This window comes from Solanum verrucosum, unplaced genomic scaffold, assembly GCF_900185275.1.
Source record: "Solanum verrucosum unplaced genomic scaffold, falcon-dt-bn FXZP01000022.1, whole genome shotgun sequence".
Taxonomy (NCBI): Eukaryota; Viridiplantae; Streptophyta; class Magnoliopsida; order Solanales; family Solanaceae; genus Solanum; species Solanum verrucosum.
Genome location: NW_026020086.1, coordinates 2,745,724 through 2,767,294, shown reverse-complemented (window position 1 = coordinate 2,767,294; position 21,571 = coordinate 2,745,724). Strand labels below are relative to the sequence as shown.

General features: G+C 34.8%; 3 protein-coding genes across 3 annotated transcripts in view; all 3 read right to left on the bottom strand.

Annotated features, from left to right (window-relative positions):
* The window catches only part of LOC125824494 (preprotein translocase subunit SCY1, chloroplastic), a 390,387-nt gene that overhangs the window by 356,539 nt on the left and 12,277 nt on the right, over nucleotides 1-21,571 (bottom strand). The window lies entirely within an intron of this gene.
* Nucleotides 1,756-15,506, bottom strand: LOC125824511 (uncharacterized). The gene is made up of 10 exons (XM_049503904.1): nucleotides 15,123-15,506; nucleotides 12,918-12,985; nucleotides 11,592-11,662; nucleotides 11,196-11,471; nucleotides 9,116-9,279; nucleotides 8,973-9,028; nucleotides 4,250-4,302; nucleotides 4,038-4,158; nucleotides 3,130-3,227; nucleotides 1,756-2,133 (listed from the first exon to the last, which is right to left on the bottom strand). Exons 1-10 carry the CDS (start codon nucleotides 15,464-15,466, stop codon nucleotides 2,062-2,064), a joined length of 1,323 nt encoding a protein of 440 aa, XP_049359861.1. The 5' UTR covers nucleotides 15,467-15,506; the 3' UTR covers nucleotides 1,756-2,061.
* Nucleotides 19,936-20,606, bottom strand: LOC125824538 (pathogenesis-related protein PR-1-like). The gene has a single exon (XM_049503939.1). It carries the CDS (start codon nucleotides 20,574-20,576, stop codon nucleotides 19,977-19,979), a length of 600 nt encoding a protein of 199 aa, XP_049359896.1. The 5' UTR covers nucleotides 20,577-20,606; the 3' UTR covers nucleotides 19,936-19,976.

Sequence of the window (21,571 nt, the reverse complement as noted above, 5' to 3'; positions counted from 1 at the left end):
GACGTCCGTTAAGACCTTATTAATAAAGACAGTTCGTCCTGATGGGTAGACGAGCGCATTTTCAAGTTCAAACGATCCCCAAAGTATGTAAAACCAGATTTTACCAATTTTTGTATGCTATAGTCCATGAATTTTTGGTGATTCAGGATTCTGGCTTGTTTTTGGTCAAAATTTTTCATGGGCATTCGTTAAGACCTAAGTAATTGAGCCATTTGGTCACGAGGGCAAACATGCCCCTATTAAAGTTCAAACGAGCCCCAAAGCATGTAAAACCATATTTTGTCGATTTTCGTGTGCTACAGTCCATGGATTTTTGGTGATTCAGGATTTCGACTTGTTTTTTGTCGAAAGTTTTCATGGACATCAGTTAAGGCCTTAGTAATGGAGTTAGTTGGTCCTGAGAGGCAAACGGGCTCATTTTCAAGTTCAAATGAGCCCCAAAACATGTAAAACCAGATTTTACCGATTTTCATGTGCTATAGTCCATGGATTTTTGGTGATTCAGGATTCAGACTTGTTTTTTGTCGAAATTTTTCATGGAGGTCCGTGAAGACCTTAGCCAGTTGGTCCCCAAGGGCAAACAACTCATTTTCAAGTTCAAACGATCCCCAAAGTAGGTAAAACCAGATTTTGTCGATTTTCGTGTGGTATTGTCCATGGATTTTTGGTGATTCAGGATCCCGACTTGTTTTTGGCCAAAAATTTTCATGGACGTCCGTGAAGACCCACCATTTTTGGTATATTTTCGCATTTAGAAGCCAACTTTAAGGAATTATGTGACTTTCTTGATTTTTGTGTATTATTCATGGGTTTGGTATGAGGACCTCTGTAATGAGTTAGAGAAGTGTTACGTACAGTCCCAACATTTTTTTTCAGAATATTTTCATGTACCAGCCAACTTTAAGGAATTATGTGACTTTTTTGGTATTTCGTGTGTATTAGCCCACGGATCTGGTGCCTTAGAGAACCCACATTTTTTTTTTGAAAAAACTTTATAAAAACCTCCGTAGTAAGTTGGGAAAGCATTACATACAGTCGCACCATTTTTTTCAGGAATATTTTCACATTTACAAGCCAACTTTAAAGAATTACGGGATGTTCTTAGTTTTTTGTGTATTAGCCTATGAATTTGGCGCCTCGAAGCAACCAAAATATTTTTCTGAAATTTTTTTATCAAGACCTCCATAATGCATTGAGGAAGCATTGCGTACAGTCCCTCCATTTTTTTGGTCATATTTTCGCATTTACAAGCCAACTTTTAAGAATTACGCGACTTTCTTGATTTTTCGTGTGTATTAGCCCATGGATCTAGCGCCTCGGAACACCCAAAAAAAAATTTGAAAAAACTTTCTGAGAACTACTGTAATGAGTTGGGAAAGCGTTACAAACAATCCCGCACTTTTTGTATTAAAGGCATGTGCACATGACAATCAGGTTTTGAAATGTTAATAGAAATAAGGGACCTAGAAAGAATAAATTTTCTGCTTTTATCTTGTTCCTATTTTATCTTTCCGCTCTTCTTTTGTTTCGTTGAGTTGAGACTAACTTGTCTTGGTGGAAATAGACAAATGTCATCAAGCCCATTTTTGGATCGTGACAGTCATGTCTAGAACATAAGGGTAGGAAATAAAATGAATAACAATATGATCATAGGAAGAAAAATCACTTTGTCAATGCAGCAATTGGCCCCAATAAAGCAGAATGAATATGAAAATACAGGCACTCACAAATATTTTGGGATAGATACTTATTTGCTTGATTAATTGACTGAACATTTCTTTCCATTACAGTCACTCACAAATTAAAATTCCATCAATCCATCAACAAAATAAAGTGAAGCACAAATGAAAGAAAATGAGAGAACATGTTACAAAAATTCTGATCAAGGAAAAATTTGTGAGGTTTTTGAAGATACATTCACACATGATATACATACAAGACAACGATTTTAGCGATGATGATGCTCTGATTCGCGGCTATGCTTGTGACTAGGAGTCCATAGGTGTTACTGAAAATCAAAAGGAGATCTCACCATGACAGTCAATCCTCCATGACAGACAATTAGAGAAGGAAGTTATCTATCATATGTTCAATCACATCTGCGCCATCTGAATTAAGCCAATAAGTTTTCACCTAAATTAAGCAAACTAAACAAAATAAGCACACAATAGAACACTAGAAAGAAATTCCGAGAAGAAAGTAAAACAAAATTCACAATTTAGTTTTAACACGCCAAAGACAGAATATACAAAGCACTTTGCAACGATTACAAGTCCTGATATGTCTAACCGTTTAGATTGCAAACAGACAAATTACTATTAGTTGCTGACTTTGCCAAATATGTCTAACCCTTTACATTGCAAACAGAAATTTGTGTTCACTGCTAACATCTGTTTGCATATAATAGACCAAGAAAAGGTGATGACCAGATACTACTCCCGCTATTTTGCTGCTGCTTATTGCATGAGGCCAGAGACAAGAGAATGCATGTAGAGATAATTGCAAAAAGAGGAAACTTTGAGTGGGAGCATACTGTTATAATTGCACCACAGCCAACAGACCATACAAATATAAACTAAAGTATTCTCACAATAAAAATTCTTCGCTCCATATCCTTAGACTAGAATGAAAACAAACAAGTTTTGCTTTGTTAATTACTCGGGTAAGGAGATCACCAAAAACAATTTACATTCTAACTCTGATGTAATCCTTGCGGGTATTGTGAAATGTATGTTCAGAAAATGTCATCCACCAATTCGGAAATTAAAGCATTGTAAATTAATGGATACACTTGCAGCAAAAGTGAGCTCAACATTGATAACAGATTTCCTTCTCTCTGTGTAAGAACTTCCCATTGTAACTGACCAATCAAGATTTTTTTTTTTTTAAAAAAAAAAAAAAACAGCTTCCTCAATATATACTGAACCACTGGTATCTCTGAATGGTCATCCATTTGAATAAGCTAAGGCATAGCACTTACAGTTGAAGCTAACAGTTTTCAGCAAAAGGCTCAAACAATCTACCAAGTCAAAATTTTAAAAATTTAAAAGTCGAATACATAATAAGGAAAACAAATATAGTACATGTGGCTTAACTAGAATCAGCAAGAAAAATGGATGTAAAGCTTACCTGAATAGTATTGTGTGCAACATATCGTTGTCTGCTTTCATGAAAGCTAACATCAATTCGTTCCCATGGTACTTGTGTAAGGCCTTCAATCATCTCCTCTAAATGGGCAAAGAAAGGTTATGTGAGAACCCCATTGATGCAAAAGATCGTGCAGCAAATAACCACATAGTAGACTATTACCAAAAGAAGAAAAAGGACGGACAAAAGAAGAGCTGAATACTGAATAAAATGTACTAATTGTCATTAAGATGTTAGTAATCAACGAAGTCCTCTTCTAAAATCTCCGGAAGCAGCATGCCAAAAGAATGAATAGCTTTATTACATAATTTGCTATTAGTTATAATAATCTGTCTGGAGAATAGATAAAGGACTAAGACTATCACCAACAATCTGCAATACCCAGGTCATCAAGGATCCAAATCACTATGGGTTTGACATCTGCTTTATTATTATTCTTATACCTGAACAAATTAAATATTAGTCCTGGACATAGTCGAAGGACCTCAGTTTCCCCAAATCTTTAATCAATTATTCAATTTAATAAGTTATTCTAATTAGAAAACTTTCAATATAAAGTATTCTAAGTTAAAATAGGAAAAACTGTGTTGCTGACATCCTACTGCTCAAAATCCTGTACATATCAGTTAATGCAAAGGTTTTCTTGTTTTTTTATGAAATAATATTAAAGGATAACTTACGTGATATCAACCAATTTTTCTGCCTGCGGAATCAGAAAGCCAATAAGAATAATATATATTATAACGTTTATTATCGAAAATGTGTGATGCACATGTGATAAACTACAGTTGAAGTCAAAAATAGAGCAAGTATCGTACATTATTACTTTATTTTCTTCCTTTGAGTGGGGTTGGGTATGCTTCAAAAATAGAGGTAAAGGGTTTACAAACCTTCTAAATCAGCCATTTTCTTCCCTTCCAGTGAAGATACTTTATGGTTGATATCCAGAGTGGTTTCTTGCTCAATGTTTACGATATGTGGGTATTTCTGATCCTTTATTTGAAGGTTAGACTGGAGAAGAATGAAAAGAAAACCATTTACACATAAAAGAACAAATTACTACTCTTAACACACAATGCAGATAAGTCAACTGAACACCAACCTTTGGAAGTTCATCCTGACGACGGATTGATGATGTTCTCCATCCAACAACATCTTAGAGATGAGTTAAGGATAAAATAACTCTAGTATTGGTAAATTTCATAAAACCATGTCATGTAATACCTAGAACTACAGCCTACAGCTTCACATGGTACATAGAACCGAATAGTACCAGGAATAGGTTAAGACGAAGGATTATAGTCAAGGGTGCTCAAGGAGAATTCAAGATAATTCTACTGTGGAAGAATCCATATGAGGAAGAGAAGGAAGGTTTGAACCCAAGTATTCTCTGCCAAGAAAGAGTGGCATTTGTGATGATCAACAGGCGTGAACCAAATATTGCAGGTGACAACTAATAGGGAAGCAATGCGGAGAATATATGCAAGGAACCGTAGCATCAACAACAAGGTGCGATCACCTAAACATTGTAAACAACATATGATAATAGATATGAAAAGCCAAAGACTATATGAATAGGCTAATACTACGACAAACATGGTGCTCTAGACTTCCACAGAGCCAAAAACTACATGAATACACTATTACTAAGACAAACGCCCAACTACCTACCAGCCTACTACCCTTATCCGCGACCGCCACACCCTCGTACCTAAGGTCATATTCTCGATACGCTGAAGGTGCATCGTATCCTATCAAATCATCTCCCCCTAATACTTCTTCAGCCTACCTTTGCTTCTTCTCGTCCCTACCATATCCACCCACTCACACCTCCTCACTGGGCATTTGCACATCTCTTCTTCACATGCTCAAACCATCTCAGTCACCTTTCCATCATCTTGCCTACCACGGAGGTCACTCCCACTTTGTCCTGAATATCCTCATTCATACCCTTATCGCTCCTAGTATTCCCACACATCCATCTCAACATCCTCATTTTTGCCACTTGCATCTTTTGAACATGGGAGTTCTTGACTGGTTAATGTTGCACCTCATACAACAAAGTCGGTCTAACCACCTTTGCATAAGCCATTTGTCCACCTCTCCTCATTTTCTTTGCTCTCCACCAACTTTGCATAAGCAACCTTTTTTGCTTCCACTTTGCCTTGGACTTCTCCATTCCACCACCAATCACCTCGATGACCAAAAAAGTTGCCTCTCAAAACCCCTAATACCTCTTTAGCAATCTAGTTGCTTCCCTAGAGCAATCAGTTGTTTTATCCCACATGTTGTCCGTATCTCTACTACTCCCCCAAGCCCCCATCGTCATTAACTTCTCCCAATCTCCCAGCTTCGAGCAGGGGTCAAACCACCCCATTTGATTCTCGATCAGTCATGGTCCTTTTTCTGGAAAGCACGATATAGGTATCACCAACTCAAATTTTTTAGCAAAATCCAGAAGCGAAGTTCCTCCTCTATTTCTAACCCTAAAACCAAAACCTCCATGCATACCATCAGAACTGTAGTGGTTGACCCGATGTAACCATTGAAATCTCCACCAATGAAAAGCTTTTCGAGTGTGGTATACCCCTCACCACCTCATCCAAATATATACTCCTAGAAGTGCTTCTTGACCTCCTCATCCAAGCCCACTTGCAGCATGCAAGTACTAATAATGTTCACAGTAAGCCCTCCAATGACTAGCTTAACCGTCATCACCCAGTCATTGATCGTCCTAACCTCCACCAACTGCTCCCTAAGTTCCCATCTACTAAAATGCTACTCCATTCTTTTCCCTCTAGTCCTGAGTACCACAACTTAAAGTCGTCCACATCCGAGGCATGGCACCTACCCATTTGGTCTCCTAGATGCAAGCCATGTTAATCTTTCTCTTCTTGAGAATCTTCACTAGATCTATGTCTAGAAGACCCCTCAACCCACTTACCACTTCTGCCCCTCACCCCCGACCCCGACCGAAGACATGACCCCAGTCCAGCATCGCTCACCAAAGCCACTAAAGTAGATGCAAACTAAACAACAAACAACTGGAATATATACTAAATCAATCACAAGGGGGAATCGATATAAAATACAAGTTAACTAACGAAAAATAGCAAGTGGCATGACTAGTCAGAAAGAAATAGTAGCTAAATAGAAATTCAAACCAACGGTAATGTATACTAGTCATAAATAAAGAAAAATATCCCTCTAGAATTTTAAATGAGACAGTTACACAATTAAATAGGCATAAAATAGATGTGTTGGGTTAAACTCATTGCCATCTATCAACAAAATATCTTAACGTACTTGGCCCAAAAAGAATTAGTTGTCCACTTGAAGGGGTATTTCAGACCTAAATTAGATGAGTTAAAATAACCTACTCTAACAATTTAAACTTATAGATATAGACAATTCATTATGTGAAAAAAATTAAGCACGCAATCCAAAACCTTAAGGTTATGGATGGAATAATGCAAGACCCTTATTAACTGCTCATATCTCCAACATAGGACATTGTAACTCAACACCATCCTGATCATAATGCCAAGATTTGGGGTTCACACGCGGACTTAGATGAGGAGTTAGTCATGAGAGAAGAGGCTTAATAACTGTTGGCACAGATACAATGTCAGCAATTAGATAAAGGACGGTGAATATGTGCAGACACCTTTGGATACAATATATATATATATATATATATATATATAGTTTCATGTTATATTTCTCCATTGCGGGACAATATAACTTAATAGTCTAATGTTCAAGATGGAAAACCAACTCAGATTTTCTTTGTCATAAATACTTATACATAGAAGATATTTGTTAGAAAAGCGTGAATAATGTCGAAACAACATAAAAAGAAGATGAGTTAAGAGAGGGATAAAAATTTCAAAACTGAGACAGCTCAGAAGCATTCTGGTCTGGGCAATGTCACAGAAAAACTCTTAAGTTGTGTAGAATCTCGCAGGAATAACAGTTGGGATAATGACCGGAAAAAATGGACATAATAATGGCAGGACAGAGTAGTGTGCACCACAAAATGATAACAAAAAATAAGCTCAGTTGCCGGAATGATCATCTGAAATAAGTGCAACCCAAACAACAACAGAACTACCAAACAACAACATCATACCCAGTGTGGTCCCACAATTGGGGTCTGGGGAGGTGAGGTGTACGCAGACCTTACCGCTACCTTTGTGGGATAGAGAGGTTTCCGATAGACCCTCGGCTCAAGACTATCGTTTTTCATAACAGGCTTGAAAAAATGCAAAATTAAAAAAGTTATAATGAAAACATTGAAGAAATGAAAGTATGGACAGCAAAAATAGTAAAGAAAACCAAAGTAAACGAAACAAATAGAAGTAATAAAATCGAAGAATAAGATCTATCATAATAATAAGAATACTGGAAAGGAAGCAAATAGGTGTTCCAAACTAGAACCATGCCAATTTGACTTGGCCGGTTAAAGGAATGCCATACAGATAGATAATGGAAAAACTAATCTTGGTAGAAAACGTTTAATGAGATACCATTCAGTATGGTATGTAGGTATGCATACACTTCTACTAGAAAAATGAAATCTACTTGACAAGGCACACCAGTTAATAAAAGAGGATTGGATGTCATCAAAGCTAGAACTCAGATCCCTTCCCAAGAAACAAAAAATCTAGAATGAGCAGAGCCATATTGAGAGGGATAGGAGATAGATCTATTCACTCCACTGCATAAAAATAGGGAACACCAAACTAGCAATACCACACGTGGAATCTTTATCACCCTTGTTGATTATTGGCTGTAAGAAAAAAGCTGACCCACTATGACCAGTCTGTGATCAAGAGCAAAAAATCGTCTGGAGCCAACCCTTTGGGCCAAAGCAACCTTCAAAACACGGGGAAGATGGGTCTGGCCCTCTACCCTTTCCACCTAATGCCAGAGTTAGTTTGTTTGGAGCAAGGCTGATCCTGTGACCTAAGACAACCTTTACCAACTGAGCTAACCCCCAGGGAGATTAGTTCACTAGCACATCGATTAAGAGAAGAACTTTTGAAATATTAAATTCCAGTTGGAGAGAAATATCTCATTAGTTGCTTGATGTGTCAGGTTAGTTAGTAGTCAGTTGGAAAGATCGCACACCTAGATAAACAATAGAGAGAAGTATCATTTAGATTAGTTTGAAGTTTTTGACAATAAGTCCTTCACATTAAGGAAATACACCAAGTTTTACGGAAAAACAAAGGAAAGTGGGCCAGTTATTGAGGATGAAGTTATCATTAGCCTGATGCAGATGGAGGTGTTAACCATGCAACTGGCAGGTGGCATCACAGCATGTCAGTATTAGGTGTCTACTTTTGTTGTAAGTCATTTACAGCATAGTGTATCGGTGAACACTGAACATCCATATCAACACTACTTTTAGATTTCATCATAGAGCATTTAAAGGGTGAATATCTTCTCAAATCCAGCATCATCCATTTTAAAAAGGTCAAATTCCCTGACCTAAACACTAAAATTTTGGTGGAAGCTTTAAGGAAGAACAATGACATCATCTTCAATCCTAACTGCATGTACTGAGGCTGTATTCAAGAATAGAAATTTTACAAGATGACATCAAATTTATGAAAACCCCACTGACATAGCAACATCTAACTTGTATAGGAAATACCAATCAAATGAACATCCCAAATCATAAAGGTTTACTAGCCCAAATATAACTATTCTGAGGTTTCCCTTCAGAAACATTTGCAGACTACAAAAGCGTATTTATGTGCTTAAAGCATATAACTTATAAAAGAAACCTGAAAAGAAAAATTGAACTCATAGGATACGGTCATAGTTTGCATTTGCATATGCCACACGACGCTTAAATGAGCGTAATCCTGACCTACACAGAAAGCCATAGGCGGTGTTACATAATAATGCATTTGCCACTTCCCTCTAATAGAAAAAAGGTATTAAAATTGATACTGACATGAACATGAGATCATCTGAATCATTGACCATCCTTAGGAGGAGGGGAGGCTTCCCATTATCTTTATCAGTGAGGAATAGGTGCTTTCCAGATCTCCCAGCAATCCAGTGAGCAGTTTGTAATGCCCCTTTCTCCAGCAACGGAAGACCGCAGAGAAGTGGCAGCTGGAGAAAACAGAGAAATTACAACAAAATGGACAATTAGTATGGTCTTTGAAGTGATCTAGGAAATAAAGTTTATTAAGAGATCAAAGTTAACTGATTTATCAAGATACGCAAGCTTTTGATGAAAATTTAAAAAACAATAGTTGCTTGACTCAGTCCACACAATGATAAAAATTTAAAACCTAAACTTACAAACAAACAAAAAATAATAACCAAAATAGAGGAATGTTATGGGTAATCTATCCATATGCAGGGACAGAACAAAGTAAAAGGCAAGCTCAATAGAAACGGTTTTGAGGCAACAATGTTTAAATGGGTGTGGCCTCTAAACCAACAAATTGCCAATCAAAGAAACACATATATCAAAAATAATGTGTCTCCATACCTATTAATGATTAATGAAATGAAAGTGCAATCATACAAGATTGAAACAGGAATAATTTAACAGAGCGTGCAAGTAGCACATATAAAGAATAAATAAGAGAAAGATGGTCTTACTATGTCCTACCAAAACTTCAATACGCATTGTTTGTATGTGCAACATTGTAAAATTTGAATGTGCTAAAAGCAGACGAGATAGATTTCATATGGAGAAAATTTATCTCAAAGTACCTCCAATCACTTGCATCCAAGAAGACTTAGCTAAAAATAAAACTGAATAGGAGCAAATGATCCATCAACGTGATCAACTAGTAGGTATTAAGGTCTTTCTTATTGCTAGACTTACATTAGGTCCATTATTTTTTTAAACTGAACTTACAATAGGTCTATTATTTTTTTTTTGATAAAAGTAACAGTTAGTCTATATTTATCCACAGGTATACTACCTCAAAAGTGTAGTTCCCCTCCAAAAGTGTTGTAGTTACATAGGATCCTATACCTACCAAGTTACAGCCAGTCTATAGTTGTGCTGATTACTTCTGAGCTATCTAAGACTACTTGTTTACACCAAAAATAATACAGAGCTAAACATTTAAGCTTAAATCTTTGTATGTTGCTCTGCTTTCCTTCATGACATCTCTGGTTCCTCTCTAGCCATACTGTCCACCATATACATGATGGGACCATCTTCCATCTCTCCTCCTTTCTTCCTGCATTTCCATCTCTATTCCAGCACTTCAAAACCTCTTTGATCCTTCCTGGTTTCACCCATTTAATCTCTCTCATATTGGTGAACATTTGCCACAGCTGGGTTGTCCACTTGCAGTGTAAGAAGAGATGGTTGACTGTCTCTCCTTATAGGTCTATTATTTACCATGAATTTTGCTAGATTGGTTCGAGACATATATCCCAATGTAGGGATAAATGCGAGATTGTAGAGACTCTTAGTTTGCATTGAAAGACAATGTATTCAGCATTGTACTGAAGTAGGCTTGATCAAAGCTGAAGTAATGCAGAAACTTCAAATAATCTACTTAAACTAGTTTAGGATTGAAGCATAGATATTGCCAAGAAGATGAAAAAAAATTAAAGACAGTTATGCTCGCAAGTTAGGATGGAAACAATTTTTTTAGTGTCTAAGGATGGAAGCAATTCTACCCTCCACCCCCCCCACCCCCAAATAAAATAAAATAAAAAAATAAAAAACAGAAAAGACTGAGGATATCATCTTTCTATAATGAAGTTGCTTACGTTAGTTATTTAATCTGTAAAAATGGAACCAACCAGAAAAAGTTGAATTGACAACTAATATCCACTAGTCTCAAGAAAAAATCTTGAAAATGAAGGCAGAAAATGTATGTCCTTATGTGAAGCTTTTGATAGATTCCTACACTCAAACTTGCCCAACTAAACTTCACTTTTCAGTAATTAAGCATTTGAAGTGGAATGACTACAATGAAGTTCGAAAAGCAGATAGTAATTGCTAAAGTTGGAGAAAAAATCGACCAATGAAGAAACTATGAGATAATAAACACCTGTTTATGCCCTCTTGAGCCCAAATGCGGAGTTGCAACTGTTATGAAGTTCACAGGTTCCAAACCAGCAACAGTTTCTTCAGAAGACTGCTTGTGGCACTGGTCAGACACATTCTCTTCCCTGACTAAGCAGGGGCCATTAAGACCAGCTACTTCTGTTTTTATTGGAGGTTCATACAACCTCCCAATAGCATATCTTGCTACAAGGCCACCCAAGGAGTGAGCAACAAAAGAGATCTTGCGCACCCCAGGCCACCGTTTGATCACATCCTCCACCTGCACTATAAAGCAGCAGGGTTTTTTCAAGCCTCAAATTACTTATTCTAACAGACTTACATTTGCTAGAAATTCATTCGATAAGAACCTATTAAAATCAGAAAGTCATTAGCGAAGTACCTCTTTTGCAAGTCTCTCGCCCATCCTGTCAACACCATCAAAGGTCAACATTGAATAATTGCACTCACTACCTGGCAAGTCAGAAGATGTTATCGTCAGTTCAAACAACCTCAGTTCATCTCAATGGCTAAGATATGCAACAATCAATTGCATAGCAAAATACATACAAAGAGAAAAACAAAATGAAAATCTCGGACAGTATTATTAAAGGCACAATAGAGCTGCACTTCAGTCTTACAATTTGCTTCAATGCAGGATGTGAACTTTGCCTCACTTGCACAGCTTTTCAGCACAGGCAGTTATGCGCTAACAACTAAGTAGTGCTTTACGGGCTATAATTTGAAGATTCTACCTATCACCCCAACTAGATGGAAAGATAATATTAATGTGTAACAATATTTCTACTATAGATCACTGATATAGCAAGATAAAGTTATATGCATAACCTACTAGTTTGTCACAACCTAAAGTAACATAGCCCATTGTAAACCAGTTGAACTTCCCGCTTCACATTTACCGTGAGATTGATGTCCAAAGTCCACTTCCAAGGACATAATACATAGATAGACACCTTAAATTGACATGAACTGGCACCCCAACTTTGAAAATGCACATCTAGATACCTTAACTTGGTTTCAGTTGGCCCCGTAAGTACACTTTTCTGGATGTGCATTCTCAAAGTTGGGTGTTCATGGGGCCAATTTAGACCAAGTTAAGGTGTATAGATGTGCCTTTTCAAAGTTGGGGTGTGTAGTTGCCAGTTGAGCGAAGGTTGAAGTGTCTATCTATGTATTCTGCCAGTTCCAAATTATACTGACCAAGGAACTTACATTTTTCAACACGGATGCCTAATCCCTATTCATGAGATCACATGGACGAACTTTTCAAAAGTACCTACAAACATTCCATATGCATTTCATCCAAGTAGACCTAACGTAAGCCTCTCCTTCTACGTTAATAAAAACATCAAAGGGTCATGGTTGTCTTTCGGAACAACCCCAAATTACCATTAAAATTCCCATAATTGTCGTGCACAGTGGTATAGTGATCCCTATGCTGCGCCAGATTTGGTGTACGCTATCACAAGCAAATTCTTACACTGAAGTAGCAGCAGTAATTCTGATTCTAAGGCAAAAATGACACAACCCTGCTGCAACCCATTGAAGACATTTGACAAAATCCAACCCACAGAAGGGAGAAAAAGGAAACAAAGATATTGTGAACATGCCAACTCTGGCTATTTGGACCGGATAAGATGCATCCACACAAATAAGTAACAACCGGTGGCTGCAATCTGAAATTGATTATTACTAAAGTTGGACTTACAGTGAACAACAATTTTATCAGGGAGCCTTTTGACAAATCGCTCAGCGGCATATCTCCAATCTGCAGAACTGCAAGGCAACAGAAATAAACTATTAAGAAATTTGGATTACTGGAATTAACATAAAGAGAGGATGTTGTTCCACTTATACCTGCTGAAAAAGCAGGAACTATAAGACAATTGAAAGACAAAAGCGCATCATTTTGAAAGCACCACAGTTATAGACATATGAACTCCACAGATCAGACCTACCATTACAATGAGATTTGGTAACACTCCAAAAGTATGCAACATTTTAAATTTTCATCAGAAGTGTGTCGGGGGGTTCTTTGAAGCATATGCATAAGTGTTCTGATAAGATTTTCTTGGTTTCCTATTACTCTATAATTTTAGCACCAGTAATAAATAGCATGGAACATATGGAAGGAAAGAAATGGTAGAATTTTTAAGGCAGATCCAACTCCATTCAAAAGATCAAATGGAATTGTATTAGTTCCTTATGTTTTTCGTGCAAAGAGCATAGTATAGATGATGAAATACATATAGTAGATTTCATACGACTTTTGTAATTAATTCCACTCTGTAGCATACTTTTTGGAGGTTGCAACATATCCTTTAATGGTGAGGAATACAAAGTTACAAGTTTAAAAAAAAATGGCATGACAATGAAGTGTCAATGAAAACCAACATTATCCCTCAATTTCTGATTAAAATGATGTTTTTCTAAATTTGTAAGTTACGTATATAACTTTGGTTGGCTTTTTTGCTTCTAGTTTATGATAGGAGGTGATTCCCTTTTTCAAGGCCCCTAACCTATTTCTCATTGTCTTCTGAAATTTTTGCAGTTATAACATGGACCCTCTGTATAGAAGTCAAAAGATACTATTGCTAACACCATCAATAAATGATTTCACTTCATTACTTCTTTTATGCTTTAATTATACAGAAATAAAGCTTAAAAAATTATACAGAAATATATTTCTCTTCCCTCTCCACTCCTTATACCAAACGAAAGATTTGAAAAGGAAAGAGAACACCATTCATAAAGGAGCTATGACATACCTACCAAAAAAAGAAACTATTAGAGAGTAAAGTACATTAAAGAATTTTTTTCTCCACATTTATGGAGTAGAATAAGCAGGTAGTAAAAGAGATCCAAGGACATTCATTAGTTACTAACTGGTCATAAGTTGAGTTTCAAAGTTTTTCTTTTTCTGAGAAAGGTAATAGTAAGTTGCGTTTCAAATTCTTCATCATGTAATAAGAGCATAATGGACCTAATGTGGCAGTCCCTGTAAGTCTCCAGCTAGCTACAAGCACTTGTAGATTTTCTCTCACTATCATCTCTTATTACTCCAGCTTTTGGCCACATCACTTTTTATGTTTCACGACGTCTGCTTTCAGACAAAAAAGCACAATTGGATACCTTTTCCTTTTCTTGGGATAATTATTCTGGTTGCTCCATTTTTTAAACTAGTCATATCTTAACAATGTGCATGGCAAGTTTCCTTCTCTTGAACAGAAAGTCGTCTGAGTGGGATCAAGATCATGTAATGATCCACAGGTTGATTGAGAAGATTGGGACCGAGATAATTTTTGAGAACTTGATTTTCCTAGAGGAAGTAACATCAATGTTTATCTAACGCTCCTTCACTAATTGAAAATTGATTCATCTTGGATGCTTTCGCTTTTGAGAACTTGATTTTGCTCGAGGAAGTAATGTCACAGTCTTTAGTATTTTGCCACTACTTCTTCACTCCCATTATTTATTTATTTCGAAATGCTTTTCCTTGAGCCGAGGGTATATCGAAAACAGCCTCTCTATCTTCTATGGTAGAGGTAAGGTCTCCGTATACACTACCCTCCTCACACCCCAACCCCACTTATGGGATTACAATAGGTATGTTGTCGTTACCTCCCAATGAATATTTATACAATCCTCTTTCTGTTTTTGCAATCGAAAAGATAAACTTCAGCACGAATGTACAAAAATGTGTTTTAAGTACCAAAGAGCAACTGAAGAAAAGAGGAAAAAGAAAGAAACTTTAGTTCCAGCCTACCATAATTATCACTCAAATCCTTAAACACAACAGCAAACAAATGATACCAAAACAAAAGAATCAAGAAAATCATATTATTTCACAATTTAGCAAATTCCTCAAAAACATCAACATGCTCCAAAGAAGAAGAAAATCAATCTTTTTTACCTCCCAACAAGCCCATTGACCATGACAACAAGATGCTCAGGCTGCAACTTAGCCCTAGCAGAAGCTGCATCAAACACATCTTCACCATCACTCACTGACTCAATTTTAACCTTCTGACCCTTCTTAAGACTATTCCTGAAACACCCTCTGCTCAATTTCCTCAACAATTCCATTTTCCCTTTGTCATCCACCCACAACAGCCTACAATTATTGACACCCTTATTGTCAAATCTTGATTTTGACTTTGAGGAAAAGCTCAAAACTGAGCCAGAAAACTGTGGGACTGAAGTTGTTATTGATATTGGGATCTTGGGCTTAAAGGGTTGCTTAATTTTGGTGATCATAGATGAACGATCGAGAAAAAATGGGCATCAAGAAAGAGTACTTTTTCGATTAAAAGTATGCAAAGAATAGATTTTTATGAGAATTTATTAGTATAAAACAAGTCAAATGCATCAAATTATAGATGGAAAACAAAAGGGATCATTTTTATTGAATGCCCTAATTGGGGGTTGTGTTCAATTTTTGAAACTCAAATTTGTGTTGTTTAATTTATGCACTTAACCATTTCATTTCAAGTAATGATAAAAAATTACTTTGATATTAATTTTTTTTTAAAAAAAATCCCAAAGTAAACAAATTTGTTGGACACATGTTATTGTTTATAAAGCATAAGTTCAGTTTTAGAATGTATGATTTAAGAAATTTGTTCAATGAACGAATGTCACAAGGTACAAGTTATACTCGATATATTCGATTTTACATTCGATTATGCTTTAAGAAATTTATAGTACAAATTTTATATTCACAAGGCACAAGTTATGTGGTATAAGGCATAAGTTCAAGTTCAAATTTAGAACTTTATGTCTTAAGAAGTTCATGCTACTGAACTTATGTTTTAAAATTAAAAAAATTATGTCTTTCAAGCATAAGTTTAAATTTAGAACTTTATATCTTAAAAGAAGTTCGTACTATTGAACGTATGTCTCAAGGCACAAGTTATATCTATTGTACTTATGTTATAAATAACAAGTTATGCAAATTGCATTTATGCATTAAGACAAAAGTTTTATCGTATCTATGCCCTAAGTCACAAGTTATGCAAACTGAATTTATGCACACAAGTTATGTCTAGTTATCTATTGAACTTATGGTCCAAGTAAAGTTCTCTATAAGGAATTATCTTACGAATTAGATAGTACTAAATTTATGTCTCAAGGTAAATATTCTTTAAAAAGGTTTGTCTTGCAAAATTAGGTCATTAAGAATATTTTGAAGCATAAATATTCATTAAATGAGCAACAAATATCAAAATTAAAGACCACCAATTTGACTTTGAAGCATAAATATTCATTAAATGAGCAACAAATATCAAAATTAAAGACCACCAATTTGAGTGATAAAAATTAAAGATCATTTGAAATAGGGACAATCCATGAGAAAAACTTAATGGGAAGGGGATAGCAAGGTTGGCCAATGAAACATTTGCTTTAGACCCAAGGCCCCAAAAAAAATGGTGCCTCAAAATTTTTAGTTAATAGTAAATTTTATGATATTATTTTTGCTTAAATAATATAAAATTAAAATTATATTAAAAAAGCTGAGTACTATTTTATATTAGATAATATTTTAAGATTTTAAATTAGACAATCCAGATCTTCATATTAGTAAATATAATCTCATACAATATTATCCAACGAATTGTATTGCAAACAAGTGAATATTAAAGACTTTATGTTTTTGGATACTACTTTTTTTTAAGATAAAAATGAGGCATATATAACCTATGGTCTTGTAGGAGCTACAGGCCGTGTAAATTTTGGAAAATGAAAAGTATGTGTTATACCCGTATAACCAGTTACTCTGCTGGATATGAGGAGTAATACTATCAAGGGTATAACTAAATATAAGCTTATCTCTCTATAATGCGATAAATATACATAGGCTAATACAATCGAAACCAAAACAAAACACGTCTCAACAAAATTAAGAACTCCGCGCAGGGCTGCTTTTCTTCATTATCCTTACAAGAACACCACTCCAAATCCTTTGTGTGTTGTCTTTCTTGTTCTTTGTGATGATGATGGAGTTCTCCTTCAACACTTCTGTGATGATATTTCTTAACTAGACTCATGTTGAATACCAGAACACGCTTGAATCTTGATTTCGAATGGATTCAGCTACAGAACAGGCTTGAATCTTCAAGCTTGAATGTTGATTTCGAATGGATTCAGCTACAGAACACGCTTGAATCTTCATCCCATTGCTCATTCAAGAATCTTATGTGTTTGAGAGAAGATTTTGTTTCTTGCAGCTATTAAATTATCATGCATCTTGGGAAATTAATCATTTATTGCACATTAAATTAGCACGAATCTCTCAGAATTGAAGTTGTTACATTTCTATTATTTTTTTCCTTATTCTTAACATATTACCCATTGCAATTTACATAATAACCCTAAAAAAAATTGAATTAGATATTTTATATATCTTTTAAATAAAAATTCATATATAATTCCTCTATTTCAATTTATTTAAAAAATTGAATTGCATGTGTTTTATCAACGTGGGTTGAGGACTGCTCAAAATCTGATTTTGCTACTATCATTTTATTTAATACGATTGACACATCTTACATGTTTTGGATAAACATTCTTATCTTCAAGCAAATATTATCCGCCATATGAATTTGTTCTCTACGTTGTATCCATGTCGATCATAGAATATTTGTATGTATATGTGAATTTGTGCATGACTCGCGAATTCCAATAATTGAAGAAAAAAGTCGAGAAGAGAGGCGATACTATCTTTGATAGTGGCGTATGTGGAATTTTTTTGAAAATAATATCACATTTAAAATAGCGAACGAATAAATTTATAATGAGATTACACAAAAAGTAACTTAAATTATATCAATAAATCTTTTTCAAGAACTTTTTGGGAATATACTTACTATAAAGTCGTGATACTTAGCGAATATAATTCATCATTAGTAAAAGTTTTGGCTAGGTGGTCTGATTGATTTGAAGTTACAATTTAGGATAAATTACAGAAATCCCACCTTTTAGTTTACTTATTACCATTATCTCCTATAAGTTTTACAAATCTCCAAAATTCCTCATTTTTGCGCATCAGATTAGCGTATCTCGCGCATCAGATTAATGTATCAGCGCTTATATTATTGTATCTTGCGCATCAGATTAGTGTATCATGTATAAAATGTACATCAGATTAGTGTATTATGTATAAAATGTAATGTATCTTACTTAACGATTAATGTATCTCGTGCATCAGATTAATGTATCAGCGCTTATATTATTGTATCCATTTGAGGGATTTCTGTAATTATAAACTTTTAAGGGATGGATTGTTATTTTACCTTTAAAGTATGTGATTTATGTAATTTGCCCTAAAATTTAAACGAAATCATGGATTTGAAACTTGCACACTCTGTATATTTTTCTTATAGAAAAAACTCAAAAACTTTAAGAAGCGCATATTTTTATAGTGCAAATTGTTCAAAGTGATTGTTGTCATTTTATAATCTTATTTTTTTTTAATTAAAGGGGTCATTTTATAATCACTAAGGGTGTGCCGCTAGGAAAGAAAATATATTTTGGAAATTCCCAATTTTCTCATGTTGGTTAAGCATTTTCTCTAGGAATTACCTATTATGAAAGTAGGGAAAATAAATTACACTAGTAATATTCCATAATAATTACGTCTTTATCACCCTTTGACACATCCCATCTTCACCCTTTGACACATCCCATAACCCTCATCATTATATTATCCAACCTAAATATCCCCCAAGTAAGAATCAAAATTTTCTTTAATGGACTTTATTCGATACAAATATAGATGAATCGGATCAAGATTTCAAGATCAAATGATGATTATTATAAAAAATAAATAGTTAAATTAAAGTTCTTTTACCTTTGACGAGATGTCTCGATTTCGAGCTCTAGAATTACAATTCTTCTTAGTAGAGAGTGCTAGAATTCCCCTAATGGGCTTTCTATCACACAAACACGAACTATTAGTTGAGCCAATGAATTTCAATACTATGTGACTCGATATTTGTACTTAATCACCATTATCAATTATCATACACAAAATGTCATTACATATTAATTTTGAATCAAGAATAATGTTATAACCACAAAACATCTCTATTCCAACGTCAATAAAAATTTTCACCAACATAATTTCTTGGAGGAAAATAATTGCAAATCATGAAAACATCACAACTATCACAAACAACTCTATTACTCTCCACACAATTTGTGTATAATGCTCACAAAGTTGCCCTTCAACACAAGAATTTGATGCATAATCATAATACTTCTTCTCATCAGCCCAAGTACTAATTACCAACAAGATTTGACTTGCTCCATTTCAGTAATCCCTCAATATTTAACTAGAAGAGCCGGGTTCAAGCCTTCAGAATGAAAATTCCCTTAGTAAGGATCAATTTTTTCTTTAATGGATCTTACTCAACATGAATCTGGATGAATCAGGTCAAATATTATGAAGACCAGATGATGAATATATACATATAAAAAGAATGGTAAAGGTTCATTTTTCCTTGACTAGATGTCTCAATTTCGAGCTCTAGAATTACAGTCATCCTCCGTAGAGCGCTAGAATTCCCCTAATAGGCTTTCTATGACACAAACGTGAAATATTAGTCGAGCTAGTAGATTCACACCCCAAATATTTGTAAACAAGAAAGTGGCATACCATGTGACTTGTTACTTGTCCTTAATTAATCACCCATGTCACAAAAACAAATTTATCAATTTGAATCAAGAATAATAATATATATAACCACAAAACATCATTATTCCAACATCAATAAGGCTTTTCACCAATATAATTTCCAGGAGGAAAATAATTACAAGTCATGAAAACATCACCACTATCACAAATAACTCTAGCACATCCAACTTTCCTAGTACTCTTCCACACAATTTGTGTATAATGCCCACATAATTGCCCTTCAACACAAGAATTTGATGCATAATCATAATATTTTTTCTCATCAGCCCAAGCATTAACAGCATCTGTTGGAGTCCAAGTATTTCCACTACCCCAATAAATATTTTCACCTAATTTAAAATAACCTTCTTCAAATGAATGCATAAGTCTACAATCTTCTCTTCTTGAACTTGCCCACCATTTTGCATAATTTTCAAGATTTGAATCCCATGTTAAGGGTAATTCCATTTTTGTTGCTCTCACTAAATTGTGATGAAATAAGAATTGAATTGCTTCTCCTAAGCAATTCCAACATAATTGTTTTGAGATTTTGTAGATTGTTTCATTATTAAGGTTTTTTAGACTTGTTTGATCAAGTGGTGATAATGATTTTGAGGGGATTTGGAGGGTGTGGATTGAGGTGATTGATGAAAGGAAAAATAGAAGAAAAATGAAGATTAATAGAGACTTCATATTTTTTTTGGTTATGGAGAGATAGATTGATTGTTTAATTTCTTTGGGAATTGAAGTAGTGAATAATGTGGCTAATGTCTTTTATTATATAAAAGTTCAGGAATATTTGGATCTACACCACATTTTTGGAGTGAATGGTATTTTCTCGATCCCTGCTGAAATGCTTTGTGTACTAATTAAACTATTTTTTATTGGATGATATTGATTAGGATTGATGTAGGTTCAGGAATATTTGTTTTATATTGGAGCTCTACACCACACTTTTGAAGTGCATGTTACTTTCTTGAATCTTACATGAACGTGAAATGCTTTGCATACTGAACAATTTTTTATTGGATGATATCGATTAGGATAATGTAGGTTCAGGAATATTTGTTTTATATTGGAGCTCTACACCACACTTTTGGAGTGGATGTTACTTTCTTGAATCCTACATGAACATGAAATGCTTTGTATACTTAACGATTTTTTATTGGATGATATCGATCAGGGTGGAGGTTCAGGAATATTTGTTTTATATTGGAGCTTTACACCACACTTTTGGAGTGCATCCTACTTTCTCGAACTCTACGTGAACGTGAAATGCTTTGTGCACTAAACTATTTTTTTTATTGAATGGTATCGATTAGGGTGTAGCTAGGTTCGATAATATTTGTTTTATATTGGAGCTATACATCACACTTTTGGAGTGCACGTTACGTTCTCGAACTCTACGTGAACGTGAAATACTTTGTACACAAAATTATTTTTTATTGGATGATATCGATTGGGGTGTTTGCTATATATGATTGAAGTCATTATCTATGAATTTTTTAATTTATTTTTTAAAAAAGTATTTATGATATTTTGTTGGTGAGTAAATAATATTGGAGGAAAGAATATCTGTTGAAGGTTAATAATAATATTGAGAAATCAGGTAGCATTAATTCTGACGAAATTTTTGAGTATCAAAGCATGATTATAATATGTAAGTGTTGATTGGAGCAACTGAAATG